The sequence below is a fragment of the Polyodon spathula genome, chromosome 1 (assembly GCF_017654505.1).
Source record: "Polyodon spathula isolate WHYD16114869_AA chromosome 1, ASM1765450v1, whole genome shotgun sequence".
Classification (NCBI taxonomy): Eukaryota; Metazoa; Chordata; class Actinopteri; order Acipenseriformes; family Polyodontidae; genus Polyodon; species Polyodon spathula.
This window is the reverse complement of record NC_054534.1, coordinates 33418829-33438736: the sequence shown is the minus strand read 5'-3', so window position 1 is coordinate 33438736 and position 19908 is coordinate 33418829. Positions and strand designations below refer to the sequence as shown.

Sequence of the window (19908 nt, the reverse complement as noted above, 5' to 3'; positions counted from 1 at the left end):
TTAAATAAATAAATAAATAAACAAACTAACGACTGAACATTAAAGGTACATCTTCATATTCAAATTGTAACAGATACAGGCCTTGCAATTGTTTGGAAGGTTGGAGGAGCATCCCCTGGGTCCATAAGGAGGTTGATCGACTTTGTGTCCGTCTCGGTTCGGGTTTTTTTTTTTTTTTTTTTTTTTTTGCATTCTACAATAAACTGTCAGCTTCCAACTTATAACCGAATGAAGTTATTTATTTTTGGACCACGAAAACCAAGCAACAATCTCCTCTTCTTTTTCACTGGATTTCTTTGAATTGTTCCATTCTTCCATATCAGCCCTTATAACTAACCCTACACCCATCTTGTATAGTAAGAGGGTCTACTTCATGGGCCAGTTGAACAGGTGGTAAAATTTCAAACCCATTTTCATGGTGTCATGTCACAATCATCAAAAATTCATTCATTTCAAACTTTTTTGGGGGGGCATGTGAGGTTTACCATAAACTACAGACATTAAGTTTGTTTTATTGATCAGTTGGGTATTGGTGCTTAATTGGCTATACGGTGTAATGAGGCATAGCGAAGACCAGGCTTGGCAAAATATAACCCGATTTCCTTTGTTCATGTGATGTGCAGTTGGACAGAAATATGATAATGATGATTGATATTTTCATTAAAAGCTGTGTGCAATTTTATTTGTCGTTGAATTCTATCTTTACATTCAAAAAAAAAAAAAAAAAAAAAAAAAAGCTGTCCCTGTTCTAGAGCCATTATGAAAGTTTACGCACAAATTCAATATATATCTCATTGTATTTTACATAAAGGATTAATAGTATAGGCATGTAGATGGCATGATTCCATCAACAAAAAACCTTTTCACTTTAGAAAAAAAATCAATTCAGAATAAATAAAAAGGTGCCAACATTCGCAGAGAATTCCAAATATTTTATAATATACTGAAACAATGGCTGTGATTTTATAATCCTTAAAGCTTTCCCGATATGAAATTTTCTATATAAACTAAGTAAAGCACATTACATAAATAACTTAATACTTCCTGTGTGGGGAACAAAAAGAATATTGGAAGAAGCTTCTTTTTAAAAAAAAAAACACACTACTAAAAAATAAAAACAAACAGAATTCAGGGTTTACTTTTCTTTTCTGTACAGTGAATAAATGAATAAACTACACCTGGATTAAAACATTGTGTTAAACAATTCGATATAATTTTAAACAATCACAATATAGGAAAAGAAAAAATCATAAAGCAACTATCATCACTTGCTTTGTAAGAAGAGTTCTTTCAGGCTCTCAAAGACCCTTTTTGGATCAGTTCTTTAAATCAGCCGGGTGGCCGATACAGGTCTTCCGTAGATACGTGGAGGTGTTGAACTAATTACATATATGGTGCAGACTAGCAAGGTCAGACAAAACCAGTCACAGACAGCAATGTTACACTGGAGTAAAATGACACAGAAAAATGCAGTGGCAGAGCCTGCCTCAGAAACGTGCTGTAAATGGTTAACACTGCAGTAAGCAATGGCTATTGCAGGTTTTAAAACTGTCCCTCTGCTTGTGTTTGCTAACTTGTTTTCTTTTAGGTTTCAAAATCCTGATCTGGGAACCCTTAAAAATAACATTTTAAAAGAAAGCTTTGCCCTATATAATAGATATATATTCTTTTATATATATATATATAATATATATATATATTATATATATATATATATATATATATATATATATATATATATATATATATATATATATATATATGTTAAAAAAAATGACAAGGTCACTAAAACTCATGCACGCTGCAAAAAACCTCATGCAGTAGTTAAGGTAAACCATCCAAGCAGTTTTTATTCATTAATATTCATAAATATACACACAGCAGCTTCATTAGAGATTTTTTTCCCCCCAATATTTTTTGTTTCCTTTTCAGTATGAATGTGGGGCATTAGCAGAGCCTTTTGCATGTCAAGGAACAGGAAGCAAAGATTGCCTCTGGCACTGCTACCTACATTTACCTGCTAGAAGTAAAAATTTGTTACGTGGAATTGATTATCTTTTTATTTTTATATATATTTATATATTTCTCTTGTTCCTTTTTGAATGTACACAATGTAAGAAGAGTGACAGACCTGAAATTACAATCACCAAAACAAACCCAAAAGATAGTTGTTGTCCACTTTCATTGGCAGTTACAGCACAGAGGACATTGTCTGCGAAGTGGGATGTCATCAAAGAGGAGGTGGCGGAGGCTCATTTCCTTTATTACACTCTTTTAAATTTAGGTTTTCTAAAGCAACATCTAAAGGCATAATATCTACACAACCCATAGCACCAAAATCTCCAAATTCCCCCCGTTCATCCTCGTCTGAGGAAGAACTTTCTTCCCGCATCAAGGTGGACAGGAGAAGCTCTTGGACAAACAGGCTTCGGTCTGCCCGCTCGCTTTCCAAGGACTGGCGTTCTACCTCAGACATCTTAGGATCGTTCAACCTACAGGGTGGGGAAGAAAGGGCAAATTCACATATTAATTAGCGTCCCATTCAAGTCTCATTTAAAATATGCCCCAGTGTGTTGCCGACCCGTTCATGGACATTTAATTTCACACCTCTTTTTTTGCCTGTTGAAAACAAGCTGCTTAAAAACAAAACGTCTCACTGCGGTGTTGTAGTATTTAAAATTATGCGTTTGTCTATTTTGGCCATTTTACAAGATCGACTGATAACTAGGCTTTTACACGACTTGACTTTTATAGTTTTAGCATATTTATAATTGTTTGACGTTTTGGATGTTCTACACGTCGCACAAGAAAAAATAGCCAAGTAACATGGGTACGTAATCTGTGTTTATGTTGCATTATCAGAGTTGGTCAACCATATCCCCAGTTCTCAGGGAGTCTACAGATCCACATCCATGCTTACAAACAGCGATAACACTATGTAACACAATTTTTGTTCCTCGGTAGTAAGTGTTATTTCCTAATTGCTTATGCCTCAAAAGTATAGAAAATGGCTATTATTCCCCACAAACTTTGCTTTTGTGACCAGGACAGTGATATTTCAAAATATCACTATTTCCAATGGGAAAACGGGCAAATGTGTGTCTTTTCGTTCACATAGTCAGAAAAAAACAACATATGAATCCAAATTAACATGTATTTATACTAAAGTAATACAAAAATGACTACAGAAGATTTAGAAGCGAGTAGTTTTTCGAGATTTACGATTATACTGTATTTACACTATAATAGTAAATCTCGAAAAACTACTCGCTTCTAAATCTTTTGTAGTCATTTTTGTATTACTTTAGTATAAATACATGTTAATTTGGATTCATATGTTGTTTTTTTCTGACTATGTGAACGAAAAGACACACATTTGCCCGTTTTCCCTTTGGAAATAGTGATATTTTAAAATATCACTGTCCTGGTCACAAAAGCAAAGTTTGTGGGGAATAACAGCCATTTTCTATACTTTTGAGGCATAAGCAATTAGGAAATGACACTTACTACCCAGGAACAAAAAAAATAATAATTTGTTACACATTTGTCCAGTGCTGCTAAGTTTGCTTGATGGTCTTTTGTCTGTGGATAAATTAACTGAAAAGTACAAAATATAAATCCTGTCAAAAAAAGATGCAGGTTTTCCCCACTTCTTAAATTTTACATTTTGAATATAATTTGCACTTTATTTATTAGTAACTTGTAGAACACAAAAAAAAATTGAAGCTGCACAGGTCAGAATGAAAAACTAAAGTTTCTGCGATTGGAAAAATAACATTTAAGAAAAACAAGCCATCTTAACACCTTATTTATAAACGTAAAATGGTGTAAACAAAATTGTGATTTACCGCGAAAGGAGGAACTGTGAATTGTGGGTAGTCTGCTGATTGTTTTCTGTGGTTGTTGTGTTTGTCGTTGCTGTCGATTGTGCGACGGTGGTGGCGACGTTGCTTGTGTTGGTGCGTCTCGTTGCATTGCGTGCCGACTCCAACTGTTGCCGCGCTGCCTGCGCCTGTTGCCTTTCCAGCTGCAGCTGCATCTGCAGTTGCTGTAACTGGGAGGCCGATGGGCCAGAAGAATTCAGCTGTCCACCCGCTGAGCGTCTCACCCCTGACAACTGAGATAAAAGCTCTGCAGAGAGGAAAGAGCAACACTCCAGTCAGATCAAGAAAAAGAGATTGTTCAGAACATTTATATTACTGATTAGATCACAGCTGTCCAACTGTTTTGGCTAAACCGTTTACCAGGGAGTTTCCACCGAGCCACACAAGAGACAAAATATCACTAATGAAAATAGGTTGCATGGTTAAACATTCAGCTAGCTTGATTCTACCCTCGACGACATTCTCCTTGCAGCCTTTTTATACCCAATGAAAACTGACTGGGATACTATGGGCCACAATAGTTTAGAGCAGTGGTACTGAACTTTGGCCCTCGAGATCCACTCCAGTCCTGGTCTTTAATCCAACCAGGTCCTAAACTAGTTTATTACCTCTTAGCAACTCTCAATTAACTACATTAGAACCTGCTTGGAGTTAAAACCTGGACTGGATAAGATCTCAAAGACCAGAGTTAAAAATTATAAAGACGCTCATAAAACAGATGGGTAAGCAGATGGTATTTAAGATCATTACGATTATCATCTTGTTACCTTCGAAGTATGTTTAAGGCTATAGAAATAAAAGCTGTTAAATAAGCAATTCCCCACTGCACAATATAAAAACAGAGCGCTCATATAAGTTTGTTTTATTGTTAGGACCACTAGGGAGATGGTGAATAACAGTGGGATAATAAACCCTATCCCTTGTTAAGAAATGTAAAGCATTGCATACAAGAAGTAAAAATCTGTGTTAAGTATAAAATGAATGGGATGGAAATAGGGGGCGAGGACTTTGAAAAGAATCTCAGGGGTTATAGTGGAGTCATCATTAAAAGTAATTATGCTTAGAACGGGCACATTTGTGTTAACGCGGTTCACAGTAGAAACTTGCACACAATAACATGACAGTCACAAAGTGTCCCCAAATCACCAGTACAGTAATAAAACAAACACAAAAAAAAAAAAAAGTGTATGCGATTAAAAATCTTGACACTCATTACAATAATAAATATTACAATGGTAGTAATTAGAGTTTTTTTAAAAATGTTAGCGAAGTATCTCTATTTTCCAGATACGCTAGGCGGACAATCTTTTTTTGCAAGTATGCACGGCAAACCTTCAGGATTTTCTAAAAAAATCCCAATTCAACTCTATATCCGGATGCTGCTCCATAGCACGCTGCAATGTGGCAGGTGCAGCACGCATGCTTACGTCATCTGTGTATTTAAGGCCAGCCGGCGTTCCACTGTCTGGTCTCTTCCAAGGTGACACAGCTGAGAATTCTATCTCGAGACCACACGTCTCAAAGCCACATCAAAAGCAGTCGTGAGTTCGGTGTTGATGTCTTTGGGGTCGACAAGAAATTCGCAACGTAACAGAAAACCCAAGTTTTGCAAATGGGTTCTCGAGGTTGTACGCTGACGTTACACAGTCGATCAAGCAATGTTTATTTAGTCTGTACAAATCGTGACAGTAACAGTACATGAGTTAACACCCGTAAACCCGGAAAATGTGGTATGTTAACCGTACGAACACGTTTTTCAGCGAAAAGTTTGTACTAATGGACAAACTGTCCCCTATTTTTTCAAACTGTAACCCCAAAACTGCATATAGGGATTAAATATCCAAGGTACAGTACAGGGGTAATCTCTCAGTAACGAGGTGCAAAAAGCTTGTACTACAGTAAAGTGCTGTCTTTTGTATTGAAATCTATGTGAATGACAAGGTAACGAGGTGAAAACAGCCGAGTGGTGGATTAGTAAAAGCGATTAATACAGTAATAAGAATTGCGTTTTATTTAAAATCTATGTAAATGGCACATAAGATCCAAACAGCTGAGTTTGCACAAAATATACGGAGTGCTTAACACGGTATAAAACGATCCCTTTGTTATTGAAGTCAATGGGAATGGCAAACGCTGTTTGACCGACAAACGGCTGCCCGAAATAACCCTGTATGGTTGAAGTGGTAATACTGTATCTCACCAATGTAGTGAGGAAATTAAAAAGGAAATACAATGTTAAGCTACGTTTCTAAAAATGTTGGACACAAGTCTAGAGAGGTTATGCTGAGATTATACAGTGCGCTATTTAGACCCCACCTAGAATACTGTGTGCAGTTTTGGTCCCCTCACCTCAAACCATTGCACTCGAGAAGGTGCAGAGAAGGGCAACTAGGCTGATGCCCAGACTTAAATACATGAGCTATGAGGACAGGTTAAAATAATTAAATCTCTTCAGCCTAAGAAAAAAATGACTGGAAAGAGTGGAAGTATAAAATCATAAATGGCATAGATTGTTACCCCAAGACTTTAGCAGAGAGAAGAACAGAGGAGAACATAAGGGCATAATGGAAGCTGAGTAAAAGTAAGTTAGAACAGATGGTAGTAAGCACTTTTTTTTTTTTTTACACAGTTATAATGCAAACAAGGGTTGAGCCTTGATGGGCCAAAATACCTTTTCTCGCTCTCAAACTTTTCTTTTGATGTTCTTAGAAATTATAACCCACTCTTTCCTTTGATTATGATGAATTAAATCATGTACATTTTCAGACTGTCAAACCTTGTCCAGATTAGTGGACTACCCAGGTGAAGCAAACATGTGACAGCTTGAAATTAAAGCAAACAGCAGCTCTAATTAAGATGACAAGTTCTGTGTCACGAACAGCAATTATGATCGTTTAGGAAAATAATGAACGTACGGCAGTGAACACCACACCATTCTCCAAGCAAGGCAACAAAACACTGCTGTTGAAGGAACCTCCAACTAACCCTGTAACGAAGGACAATATCTTGCAAAACCTACTTTAATTTCAGAAATAATGCAGCACAGCACATATGAACACTACTTCGAGTCTGCCTGGTCTCAAACATTAGGCTGCTGTATTCAAAATGTTTCCTCAGCAGTAGGCTAGGTTTATGAAAACATTCATTTAAGTAAGAAACTTCACGTACCTACACAACTTTACATTAAATTGTAAAATGAGATTCTTGGCCTACCTGCTTGAACTGCGTCTCAGGGGTCCTTCACTTTAGTGCAGTAGTTCCAAGACTCCCTGTTACTGTTTTATGGGTCAGCACAGTAATGGGATAATCTTGCATTTATATCAAAACTAATGCCAAACATGAAAAAAGTTACAGATTTCCTAAATTCTGTACAGGTTTGCATTGATATTCATGTACTGCATAATCCTTTGCATTATTTTGGCTGTGCCGTGGTTTTCTTTCCACTGCTTTACCGTTCTGTAGTGGAAAGAAAACCGCGTCACAGTCTAAGTGAGACCAAGTATTAAATGGGAATCAGAGTTATAGTGTAAATTAAGTATAATATTTGTGTGTATTGTAAATGGTAGGGTCTGGCATTATAGGGCAAATATCTGCAGATAAAATACACGTCTTTTTGCCTTGCTGAAACAGTATGTTTATAACTTGTTTATGGTATTGTTAAGTGGCTAAAGCTTTTCCAGTGTGGCTACAAAATGTTAAGCTACTTTAGCCACAGTGGCTAACTAAAAAGTCTTAAGAGGGAACGTAGTTATGGTATAATAAATATTCTGCAATGGTTTTGGTTGTTATAGACCTGTGTATCAGGGGCGCACACAGGATCTAGTCTCATCCATCAAAAGGGGGAAATGTGTTAATAAACTTCAGTGAAGTTCACACACATTACACGCACCAAACTAAAGAACATGCTGTTGCAACCAACCCATTGAAGAGTACTGAGGGCTGAAACAAGTATTTTAAGCAAACTGATCTCTCATATAAAGGAATGATTAACGTTTCACAGGATTTATTATTATTTTTTGGCCGTTAGGGAAACTGAAAACAAAGCGTAGCGGCCTGAATAAAGCGTCATTTTTCCAGGTAATGTAACGGCTTGTTACGCTCAACAGCGCTGGAGAGAACCTTGCAAAAACTAGTAACTTTAGCAAAATTAGCCATAGCAGCGTGTTTTTACACACTGCTTGCTTCCTGATTCCTCTCTGTCCACAATAAACAAGGCAGGATGTCTCCGCCTCCTCTACACTCCCACTGGCTAGAAACACACCTGTCTCAACTCCCATTGGCCAGGCAGCATTTCAGCATCCTGTTCTAAAGCCTTTAATAGTGTCCGCATTCCCCGCTTGCTAGCAATGCAAAAAAAAAAAAAAAAAAACTTTTCCTCTACTCCAACTAAATTCTGGAAGCATCTGGCCGGCTCATTAATAAATGTGGCATATTAGCTACTCATTTCAAGCTTGTACGTGATAAACAAAGGTGTATTATGTTGTGTTGAATCATCTCACCCATAATGATTATGTATTATATCGACTGTATTGAAAGTTTTTATCTGATTTTGCAAACTACCATAAGCTTGATCTATTCATTTAATATATTGTAACGTTAAGTAATACTCCGGGAGACTGCGTTGAATTCTCTAAATGTTTTTATTTGAAACTACAGAGAATTCCTGTCAGGGGCCAGAATTCACAGCATCAAAAATAACGCTACATTTTAGTCTTGGCACTTTCACTGCATATTCTCTCTAGTCACAGCTCACATGCTCGCTCAGTCGCACCCACAGTTTCTCATTCAAATTCAGCGCTGGACTGTCTCCAGTCTCCAGGCTCATGCACCCCCTTATAACCTCCTGTCGTTTCCTGCCGTTGTCCAGGTCATCATCAACCAGTCACATCCATGCACTGCAACCTCCAACAGCAGCAACTCACCTTCTCCCCACTCACTCCCCCTTCCCATGCCAAGTAATGGCATGACCCATTCACCTTGCAATACATGTAACATAAGAGACAGACAAGACAAACTGGACAGACAACAAATCCTGCAACAAAGCAATTGTCCGGGTCGTTACAATATATATTTATATATATATATATATATATATATATATATATATATATATATATATATATATATATTTATATTATATATAAATATATGAAAGCATGATGACCTTTAAACGTACTACTGGAAATTTTAAACCATTCACTTGTATGTTGACTTGTTCTTGACAACTCATAAATAAAAACAAAGTATGTCATAATTTACCGTCACGTATTATCTGAGTGAAAAAGAAATAAATATCAATATGAAGAAAGAAAGAAATGCCTATGTATTGATTTATGTATTCATTTATTTCAACATTAATGTATTTATTTATTTATATTTTACTTTTACCTTCAGGATACGGTAACTAATTCTCAAATTAGTTCCTTTTTGTCCAGAGGGAGCCACAAATAGCGTTACTCTCATCAACCAGTATTGAGAAAAACAGTACTTCCTTGCGCCAATAGGGATCACAGTGAGCGTTACACTGACAGGAAACCAACATTTTTTCACATAAAGATCAGAATTTCAGAATGATGAGATGGCTAGGAAAAAATAAAAAAACAAACCAAAAAAAAAAAAAAAAACCAATAAGTCCTGAGGATTCTTAGCCGGCGGACTTCATCTTTCAAAATACTGCCCTCCCCCCACCAAACTAGTCGTGTAGCAAACTGAAGGTTCTACTTTCAAATCCCACACATGCTAGACCTTTATTTTTATTTATTTATATTTTATATATATATACAGTACTGTGCAAAAGTTTTAGGCAGGTGTGGAAAAAAATGTTGTAAAGTAAGAATGCTTTCAAAAATAGACATGTTAATAGATTATATTTATCAATTAACAAAATGCAAAGTGAGTGAACAGAAGAAAAATCTACATCAAATCAATATTTGGTGTGACCACCCTTTGCCTTCAAAACAGCATCAATTCTTCTAGGTACACTTGCACACAGTTTTTGAAGGAACTTGGCAGGTAGGTTGGCCCAAACATCTTGGAGAACTAACCACTGTTCTTCTGTGGATTTAAGCAGCCTCAGTTGCTTCTCCCTCTTCATGTAATCCTAGACAGACTCGATGATGTTGAGATCAGGGCTCTGTGGGGGGCCATACCATCACTTCCAGGACGCTGAAGATAGTTCTTAATGACTTTCGCTGTATGTTTGGGGTCGTTGTCATGCTGCAGAATAAATTTGGGGCCAATCAGATGCCTCCCTGATGGTATTGCATGATGGATAAGTATCTGCCTGTACTTCTCAGCATTGAGGAGACCATTAATTCTGACCAAATCCCCAACTCCATTTGCAGAAATGCAGCCCCAACCTTGCAAGGTACCTCCACCATGCTTTACTGTTGCCTGCAGACACTCATTCGTGTACCGCTCTCCAGCCCTTCGGCGAACAAACTGCCTTCTGCTACAGCCAAATATTTAAAATTTTGACTCATCAGTCCAGAGCACCTGCTGCCATTTTTCTGTACCCCGGTTCCTGTGTTTGTGTATAGTTAAGTTGCTTGGCCTTGTTTCCACGTTGGAGGTATGGCTTTTTGGCTGCAAGTCTTCCATGAAGGCCACTTCTGACCAGACTTCTCCGGACAGTAGATGGGTGTACCAGGGTCCCACTGTTTTCTGCCAATTCTGAGCTGATGGCATTGCTGGACATCTTCCGATTGCGAAGGGAAGCAAGCATGATGTGTCTTTCATCTGCTGCAGTATGTTTCCTTTGCCGACCACTGCGTCTACGGTCCTCAACTTTGAAAGTTTCTTTGTGCTTCTTCAAAAGAGCTTGGACAGCACATCTGGAAACCCCTGTCTGTCTTGAAATTTCTGCCTGGGAGAGACCTTGCTGATGCACTATAACTACCTTGTGTCTTGTTGCTGTGCTCAGTCTTGCCATGGTGTATGACTTTTGACAGTAAACTGTCTTCAGCAACCTCACCTTGTTAGCTGAGTTTGGCTGTTCCTCACCCAGTTTTATTCCTCCTACACAGCTGTTTCTGTTTCAGTTAATGATTGTGTTTCAACATACATATTGAATTGATGATCATTAGCACCTGTTTGGTATAATTGTTTAATCATACACCTGACTATATGCCTACAAAATCCCTGACTTTGTGCAAGTGTACCTAGAAGAATTGATGCTGTTTTGAAGGCAAAGGGTGGTCACACCAAATATGGATTTGATTTAGATTTCTTCTGTTCACTCACTTTGCATTTAGTTAATTGATAAATATAATCTATTAACATGTCTATTTTTTAAAGCATTCTTACTTTACAGCATTTTTTCACACCTGCCTAAAACTTTTGCACAGTACTGTGTGTGTGTGTATGTATATGTTTATATATATATATATATATATATATATATATATATATATATATATATATATATATATATATATATATATATAAATATTCTATTTTAAAACAGAAGTATAATTTAATATAAATGACAGATGTCACAATAACAGCATTCCCTAGTATATTTCCATGTTGACCAAACATGGTATTTATTTCTACATTTCACCTGTGCTGGGAGCTACAAATTAAAAAGTGAAATGGTGCTATCGGCAGATTTACTTTTACTACACCAATACCCTGAAAACACATAAACTACCCTTGCTGTATATAGTGTCTCTGGCAGTTCTCACCGATAACATGGCACGAGGCACTATCGTTCCTCTCATTAGAAGTCCCCAATTTTCTCTTCATTCCATTATAAGGACGACTGACTGAAATCAAGACAAATGTGACAGCAATGTGTGCGACTCTTGACTGCAAACATTTAAAATTTGCACCAGTTATCAGAGACTCCAATTCAGAGTGTACCATCAAAACTGTTATGTAAGGAATAGAACACTGATTTTCTGTTCCTAGTGCCTTTACAATGGAAAGACTAATTTGATTTCACCACGGAAAACAGATCCCTTCATTGGAGCCCAGGCACAAAATTAAAAATGGTCGGGCACCATAAGCATCTTACAAACCGGTAGAAAAAACGTACTGGAGCAGCTTCCGGCTCGACTACACCACTGCTACTACTGGATAAAACTACTAGAGTTATTGTTAAGAAGAAAGATGACATTTAGCTTTAGTCAAGAGCTTAACCTATTTAAAGGCTTGCATAATAATTTGTGGTGATAAATACATTTATTAACTGTTGCAAAAAAACTAAAACTAATTTATGGTTTACGGATATCGAGTAAAAACCATGCACAGAGGATTCATTTTTTTTGGTTAATTAAATTTTAGCAAGTCCTTTAAATAGAACATGCAGACCATGCTCATAATAAGCAGGGGAAGCCCAACTCTTAGACACGGCAGGTTCAATTAAGTTAAGCTATGACTAGCTTCATGTTTAATGCTGAAATGAAAGAAAAAAAGGCTTAAGCCTGTAAACAGGATTTATCTTGTAGAGATCACTATTCCGCCAGTATCTAAAAGCTACTAAAAAGGAATAGTCAACTTTCCCTTTTCCAATTAGTTGTTATCTTAAAATCTTACCTTAATATCCTTTGCAAGAAATTAAATCACTGTGAACACATTTTCAGACACTAACATGTAGACTCTCATATCACTAACATGTAGACATTATTCTTGAAAATGTTTCTTTGTTATGGCTTATCCCAGAAGGTGGAGATGTAATGTTGGGTCTATTTACAAAGATACATATTCAATATAGAACACAGTAAAACACTGCAATCCAAACGCGGGAAGCAGCATCTTCAAAAACAGGAATCATATATTAAATCACCAGAATCCAAATTAGTTCTGCCTGCAACATTCATGTTTTGCAGTGCTTTAATTCAGCTCTGCAGGCTGAGTTCTGCAGCGCCCAGTGCTGTGCTGGGAAATCACGGGGGGGTTCAATTTATTGCTTTTAGGACTTGCAATGTTTTTTAATGTGTACTATATGAACACTAGTTCACTTTGGCCTGGTTAATCCAACACTTGTCAACATTGAAATGACAGATTTCAGATATTAATGTTGAAATACATTATTGCAAATCATGTTTGTTTACGTTAAATAAGGTAAATAAGATAAAACAGCATTCTTTAAAAAAAGCTGTTAAATGTCTAAACACATGTACCATGATAATAATAATGCACAAAAACTCAATTTATGTAGGAGTTTTAAAGCTAAAACTCTGACTTGTTTCACTTAACTTAATTGCCACATCTATTTTGTTATTTTCTGAATTCCATCAAGATTACAATTATTGCAGATTTGTTATTTTTGATAGGAGACTCATCTCTTTCTTTCCCCTCAGCTACAAAAATTAGTTTATTTGCAGCAGACTTATGGCAATATTTTTTCTCAGTGTAGAAAAGAATGTACTGACAGTCATTAACAAGGCAGGTGGAAAGTTTGAAGATGCACCCTCAAAATGAGACTGTGACAGCTGTGGAGGTGGAGAAAATGGGAGAATGAAGCAAGATGACAAGGTAACTAATGAAAGTACAACAGGGATTATTAACAAATGTATTGTAAAACAGCACTTTCCACTTTTAAAAAGGTTTTACCTACCTACCCTATTTTTCCCCCCAGCGTAACCCAAACCACACTTTTTTTTTTTTTTTTTGGCCCAACTAGAGAATTGGACATAAAACTTGGGGCCCAAATTGTTTTGCCTCTTTTGGGTTGTTGGAAAAAATGATATTACTTTCCATCACTTAATTTTGTGCATGGTTTTTTACTGGTCACATCATCCAATTTATTTTTTTGCCAAGCTCAGAACACTGCAGGAGCTGCAAATGTAATGCATAAGCCTCAACAGTACATGTTACTATTGGTAAACAAAAATACACATCCAGTAATACCTTGAGAAGTCCAATAGATCCTGTTTGTCCTTTGGTACTGTCTTACAGTTTATTCGTACGGACATATGACAGTGCTGCTCTCATTTGGCAATCAGCACACCAGAGACTATACAGGTACTGTGAAGCACTTGCATAAGTATGGACTCATTTTTTCAAAAACACCACTGCAATTGTGACTAAATTTTATCATTTAAAAATCATGATACAGATTGAGGTACTTAATTCACACACACCATTCCTGAAACAGCTGAGCAAATGTGCTAAATACAACAGTATATAATATGTCACGAACAAAACATATCCTCCTTAAGGATATAAAGCCCATATTAGAGTGTCATTTAAAGTAGGTCACCATTCATAGAATGTTGAATGTCAAATCCTAACAATTGCCAAAAACAGATTTCTTACAGCCAATAAAGGTGTCACACACATGGTATGCATTTCACCAAATTTGAGGGTGCAGATGAATATTTTCTTTTTCTGTGCAGTTTCACACTGCACATAGATAAAGAAATAAAGTCTGACATACCAACTTCTCCCACCAACAGGGGCGGGTGCATTATACTGCTGTACTTTACAGCCACCTTACTAAAGTGACTTACACAAGTCAGGCCAGCCAACAGTATAATCATGACTACATAAGGCAAAGCAAATACCATAGCACAAGAGCCCAAGATGTATGTCTTTTTACTAAAGGGTCTAGTGACTTTTGTCTTACCCTCAAAATGGCTCAAATATATTGAAACAGGCTATGAACAAATTTAATGTCAAAATATTAACGCACCTTTTATAGAAATACTCGTCATGAGTTAATGATTTGCTTGACTTACCAGCTATAGGATCCATGGCTTCCCTATTGCTTGGAGAATATGATGAACTCTGTGAAGATGAAAGCCCACCAGTTGAACTGCTAGTAAAGTGCATGTTTGATCTACGTGCGCGAGGACCTCCCAAACCCCGACCAGGGTGAAACATCCTACGTACGTGCCGAACACCACTGGATTCATCGTGAACAGCAGGTTAAGGACATAATACAAGTAGCAATCACAAATACAAACCAGCAGATCCTCTGGGCTGTTCCTTGGGGTAGTGCAACATTCAGTCTTTATAGACTTTAGATATATTGCAAATTCTATTTCTGCACTAAATTTACTGGTACTTAGAGACACAGATATTTTTTTTAATTATTATTTTTTACCCAAAACCATTTCACAAACAAGGCAAAACTAAAAACATGAATAATAACTGTTTATAATGAAACAAGCATTATCAGACTGGTAACAGGACAGCATATCACTATGAAAATATTTCTAAACAAGGGCAGCCAGTGAGGTTTCTAGATATTTGTTTTCAAATGACAGCTTGCATGCAGTGTTCTTTCAGCTGGACTCATCGGCACAACTTCAAATGCGTATACCAAGGTTTGGTGCGTGTGCTACAGGTCTGTCTCAACCATCTTTCTGCCCCTCCACTCCTAAACATACATTAACTTCAGTCCCTTTTACCGTTAAAGGATATTAAATCTCTGGGAGCTCTGTGCTCAAGTGTAAGATGAGCTGCAAAGTCATCTGTGACATGATTGGGATCTCCTCCTGGTAACGCTGCACATATCGGACATATCTGCAACAAAAAACAAATCCTTTTAAAAGACAGAGATTTTTTTTTTTTTTTTTTTTAAATTTTTAAATATATATATACATATATATATATATATATATATATACACACACACACACACTACATATATCTATATCTATACACACACACGTTCTATGTATGATATTGTATAATATAGAATTCACATTCATTTTACAATTAGTAATAATGTATTAAATCAAGCTAAATCTCAGTGTGACAGGGCTGTTACTTTTAATCCTGTAAGTACTATGACCTGCAGAGCTGTAAAACAAAAGAATACCAGCATATTCTTAACAGCCCACTGGTGACACCAAGTGGAAAAACTCAGTATTTCTACTTCATACATATTTTTAAAATAAAAAGCCCCCCCTTGCAACCTACATAAAAAATTAAAAAAAAAAAAAAAGCAGCTTGTCAATTTATTGCGATTCTAAAATTTAAGGTCTAAACCCACATTTGAATCCCAGGAAGATAACATGGAATTTTAAAATATGCATGATCTTGTTATTATTAAGCACATTAAGGTCATTCCATGATGTACCCTTTGTAAAAATGGATAGGTGATATCAAAAACTACTGGTAACCTAAATACTTCAATGATCACGCTTCTGTGTATTGTTAGATCATCACCAATAAATTATGTAGTACAATATCCAGGATGTTTTTCAGTTTAAAAAGAAATCTCCATATTCTACCAAAACACTGCACAAACACCCCAACTCAATTCACTGTTTATTAACGGTCATATTACTGTACTTCTGAATCCAGGCTTTGGTGGATTTTCTAGTTTTTCTACCAAATATTCCCCAAATCTGTAATCTGGATTACAGTGTAATCAACATATGCTGCCATCTACTGGTCAATGTTGGATAACGACTGCTTCTAGAAAGATAGGTTTCCATGTCAAATAGTGATTTATTTGTTTTATTTTTTTATTTTTTTAGGGGGGTGTACATTGTAGTGTGCAATAAAATAAAATACCAGTACAGAGCTATGCACTCTGTGGCAATTGTTTTCCACATTCAGGGTCACAGATATTTTACGTGGTTCCTTAAATAACCTTTTTTTCCAGACAACTCAATAAAAGCAGACCATATATAATCAGCTTGAATGTACATGTAGTGTTTCACAGGCTTATAGGCAAGTGTTCTGTGTCCACCACATATTGAGTGGATTTCCACACACACACTTTGTTGTCGCAAGAGTGCAGGCGAAGACCAAAAGTCCATATAATGAACAATAGCATAAATGCTGCTTTTTTTCCTCCCTGTTGAAATGATACCAAAAAAATATCGGTGCGTTAGAAGGGAGGACAAAAATGGATGTATTGCATCAATCACTTGTGGTTACCCTAGGATTATCCCTTACTCCTGGTAAAAGGAGGAATGGCTGGCGAAAGGGTAACAGCAGCTACTTCTGGATTTTATGAACATGAAAACAGTTTCCCTGGGGAATCTCCCAGATTCTTACCCTGTTTTTTTATACCTGAAATGTGGTTCAGGGACAGAAGTCAGGGTAAATGCTACATAGAATAGTGCACGTGAACAGATGTAAAACTGCATGTCAATCTTTCACAACAATCCAGACAACAGTTTTACTATTGGCAATGTAAATATCTCATCACAATATACACTAGAATGATAAAGAACAGCGCTGGAACACCTGCTGCTTCTTCTACCTTACCTGATTGGCTGCCAACAACAAGTGCTTATACATCATGAAGCATATCAAGGCTGCACAACATTTTTGCGACAAGAAAAATCAAACTGTGGCAGAGTTGTCATGTGTTTTCCAACAGTTATTGTCCCTTCACAAAAAATGTAACATATTGCACTGACAATTCTGCACACTGCTTTCAGAAAGCCAAGAAAACATGTTTCAAAAAACAACGGTGGTGCATTAAGGCAGCCTTCAAATAACATTGGAAATCAGAAGTTACACACAGCTCTATGCCTCCCTAGTAACTGTTAATAGGTTTTACCAGCAACCATTATTGAAGACTATGATTACACCCCTGGGAATTATGCATCCCCATAATTTTACACATAAAATACATCACCAAGCACAGGCTCGTAATATTAAATAACATCACCGTTAAACATAGAAAAATGTTGGATCACACTGAGGATAAAAAGGGAACATTGATTTTGCCAGAAAATGCCACGACAAAGGTCCCACGTTGCAAACATATCAGCAAAACAGAGAGTAAAAGATTATTTGTTTTGCTTTGTGGCACCCGATGCAATGCAGAGCACTATACCACCAGAGGAAATTGACATTGACCGCCTTCCTAATTTGAAAACATTAGTTTTCAGACACAGAAATGCAGTAACAAATACAGTTGATGCTGAGCGCAGCAACTGGCTGTATAATCTTGTCCTGTCCGATCGGATGCGTTCTTTCTGAAGACAAACTGAAAGAGCTGGTGTTCCTTTATTTCAATCTTGGAATTTAGAAAGACTGTTAAATTCCATTGTTTTCTACTTTTCTAAAATGTATTTTATTTATTTTTTCACTTTGTTTCTGTGCAATTAAAAAAAAGGAACTGTGCCACTGCAGTGTAAAAATCGTTAAAGTATGCCAGCCGCTGTGAAAATAACAGACAGAACTTTTCTACCAGACAAAAATAAATCTGCACTGGGAGAGAGTTGATTTTACAACCACAAGCCACTGGTTAATGGTACTCTTGTCATCATCACGGACGCATTTTAAATTAATACATCATGTCATTTATGGCTATGGTTCTACAAAAACTCTAGAGGACTGTAACAGAAATATAATCTGCAAGTAAAATCTCCCTCTCGACCTGTGAGGGTACCACGTAGCGAAAGGGGAAGTCTTTGGAAGGGCTGGCCTGTCGCTTCATTTCCAGGGTCGGGAAGTCGGTCAGCCTGGAAGGAGGAGAGACTCCGGTGCAGGAACGTATTGACCCGGAAGGTAAACGATGTAGCAGCTGCAGGCAATAGAGATAGCTGCAATCGTTTACCAAGAGGACATGCATGATAGCAAAGGGAACAGAGAATCGTAAATCTTTTCCTTCGCTTGGTTTATGTGAGAAACCGGAAGGACCATGTGAGACGCAGAGAAAGCGTACCGAAAAATATTCATGAGTATTTTGTTTGTTTGTGTCTGTTTAGTAACTGTCTGTGTTTGTTATCACTAGACAGCTAAACACAGATCCGGAGCTGTCGCCTTGGGCCAGCACAAAAACCCGGATCAACACTGCACTAGTCACTGAAAATAAATTGTAACCACGCACTATGAGCACTACAGCACGCATCCAGATTTGGTGACTGTGTACTGTATATTGTGGATGTGCTAACTGTGTTTATTATTTGTGACTGCAACCCATTACTATTAAACAGTATAATACACATTGCTGTGTATTTTCTGGGATTATTGATTGAGGTCATCAGACCTGGATTATAAATAAAGAACCCCTTTTCTAAACTGTATTATAATTGTCTCCTGCACTGCATCACCCCTGCACCTGTTCACTATCAGCAACCACTTTGTCACAAGGATATATAAAGACTGAGAAAGAGTCTGCACACTGCTTTAGTAATGTCTACAAACAAGACTATTTATTATTAACTTTCATTTCTGGTTAAGCATAATTCTCAAATTACTGTGGAAACATAAACACAACTTTTCATTTTTAAAGATGCTGAAAAACCTGCACTGTACCTCGGCTTCTCAAATGGCTCTATTTAGTCCACTTACCACTTCTGTGGAGGTTTCTGCATGTTCTGAAGTAACATGTTCTTGTAGAGATGTCTCCGTATAACCCATTTTCCCACAGTAAGGACAAGTAAAAGACTGCGGCTGCTCTACTGAAAATGCTTCTCCGCCATAATACAAATCTGCAGAAAAAAGAAATTGAAATTAACAACCACTCATCAATAAGCTTCAATATTTATATTCCATCTCCTCCTCGCCATCTATTTGTCCAAGCTCAGGGTTTTTCAAAATTGCAATTATTTAAAGTGAATGAGATATGGATTTTAAAACATTTCTGATGAGGAAACACTTCTAATTTAAAATGTCATCTAGATTTATATGAACAAAAAACAAAGCTAACTCAGGGGCCTGCCATCAGCCCCCCCAAAACAAATGCAAAGTTCTCATTTAGTATGCAGGCTTATTACAGCTGTTAATATAACACGTAGGATTCTATGGTAAGGGCCTTACACTTGAATTCAACCAATATGGCAATACAATGCAGCAAAAAAGTTAAATCTGACAAACTAAAATAATTTCAATACATATACAGTAAAAAAAAAAAAAACTGCTCACAGGAGCATCTAATTAAAAGCAGCGTCCAAAGTATCCCTTTCACTTGATTTTTCCAGTTTCACAATGGTTCGGGACCTCAATTAACATTTTATTTCTTTCAATACTTTTACATTTGGTCAGTTTAGCATTATTACTGATTTTTTTATTAGGTCTACACAAGAGTAATTTAACACTTACTACAAAACCTTCCAACGTCAGCTTTTGACTAATTAGGATGCACTTTGTTAATGAGAAA

General features: G+C 36.8%; 1 protein-coding gene across 1 annotated transcript in view; it reads right to left on the bottom strand.

Moving 5' to 3' along the window:
* Positions 1-1771: 1771 nt before the first annotated feature.
* Positions 1772-19908, bottom strand: part of LOC121317555 (E3 ubiquitin-protein ligase KCMF1) — a 48928-nt gene continuing 30791 nt past the window's right edge. Inside the window, exons 3-7 of the mRNA XM_041253622.1 lie at positions 19101-19240; positions 15258-15359; positions 14570-14747; positions 3849-4131; positions 1772-2492 (exon numbers count right to left, since the gene is read on the bottom strand). Of these exons, the coding sequence (XP_041109556.1) occupies positions 2231-2492; positions 3849-4131; positions 14570-14747; positions 15258-15359; positions 19101-19240 (965 nt within the window). The 3' untranslated portion in view covers positions 1772-2230. The remainder of the gene's footprint in view (positions 2493-3848; positions 4132-14569; positions 14748-15257; positions 15360-19100; positions 19241-19908) is intronic.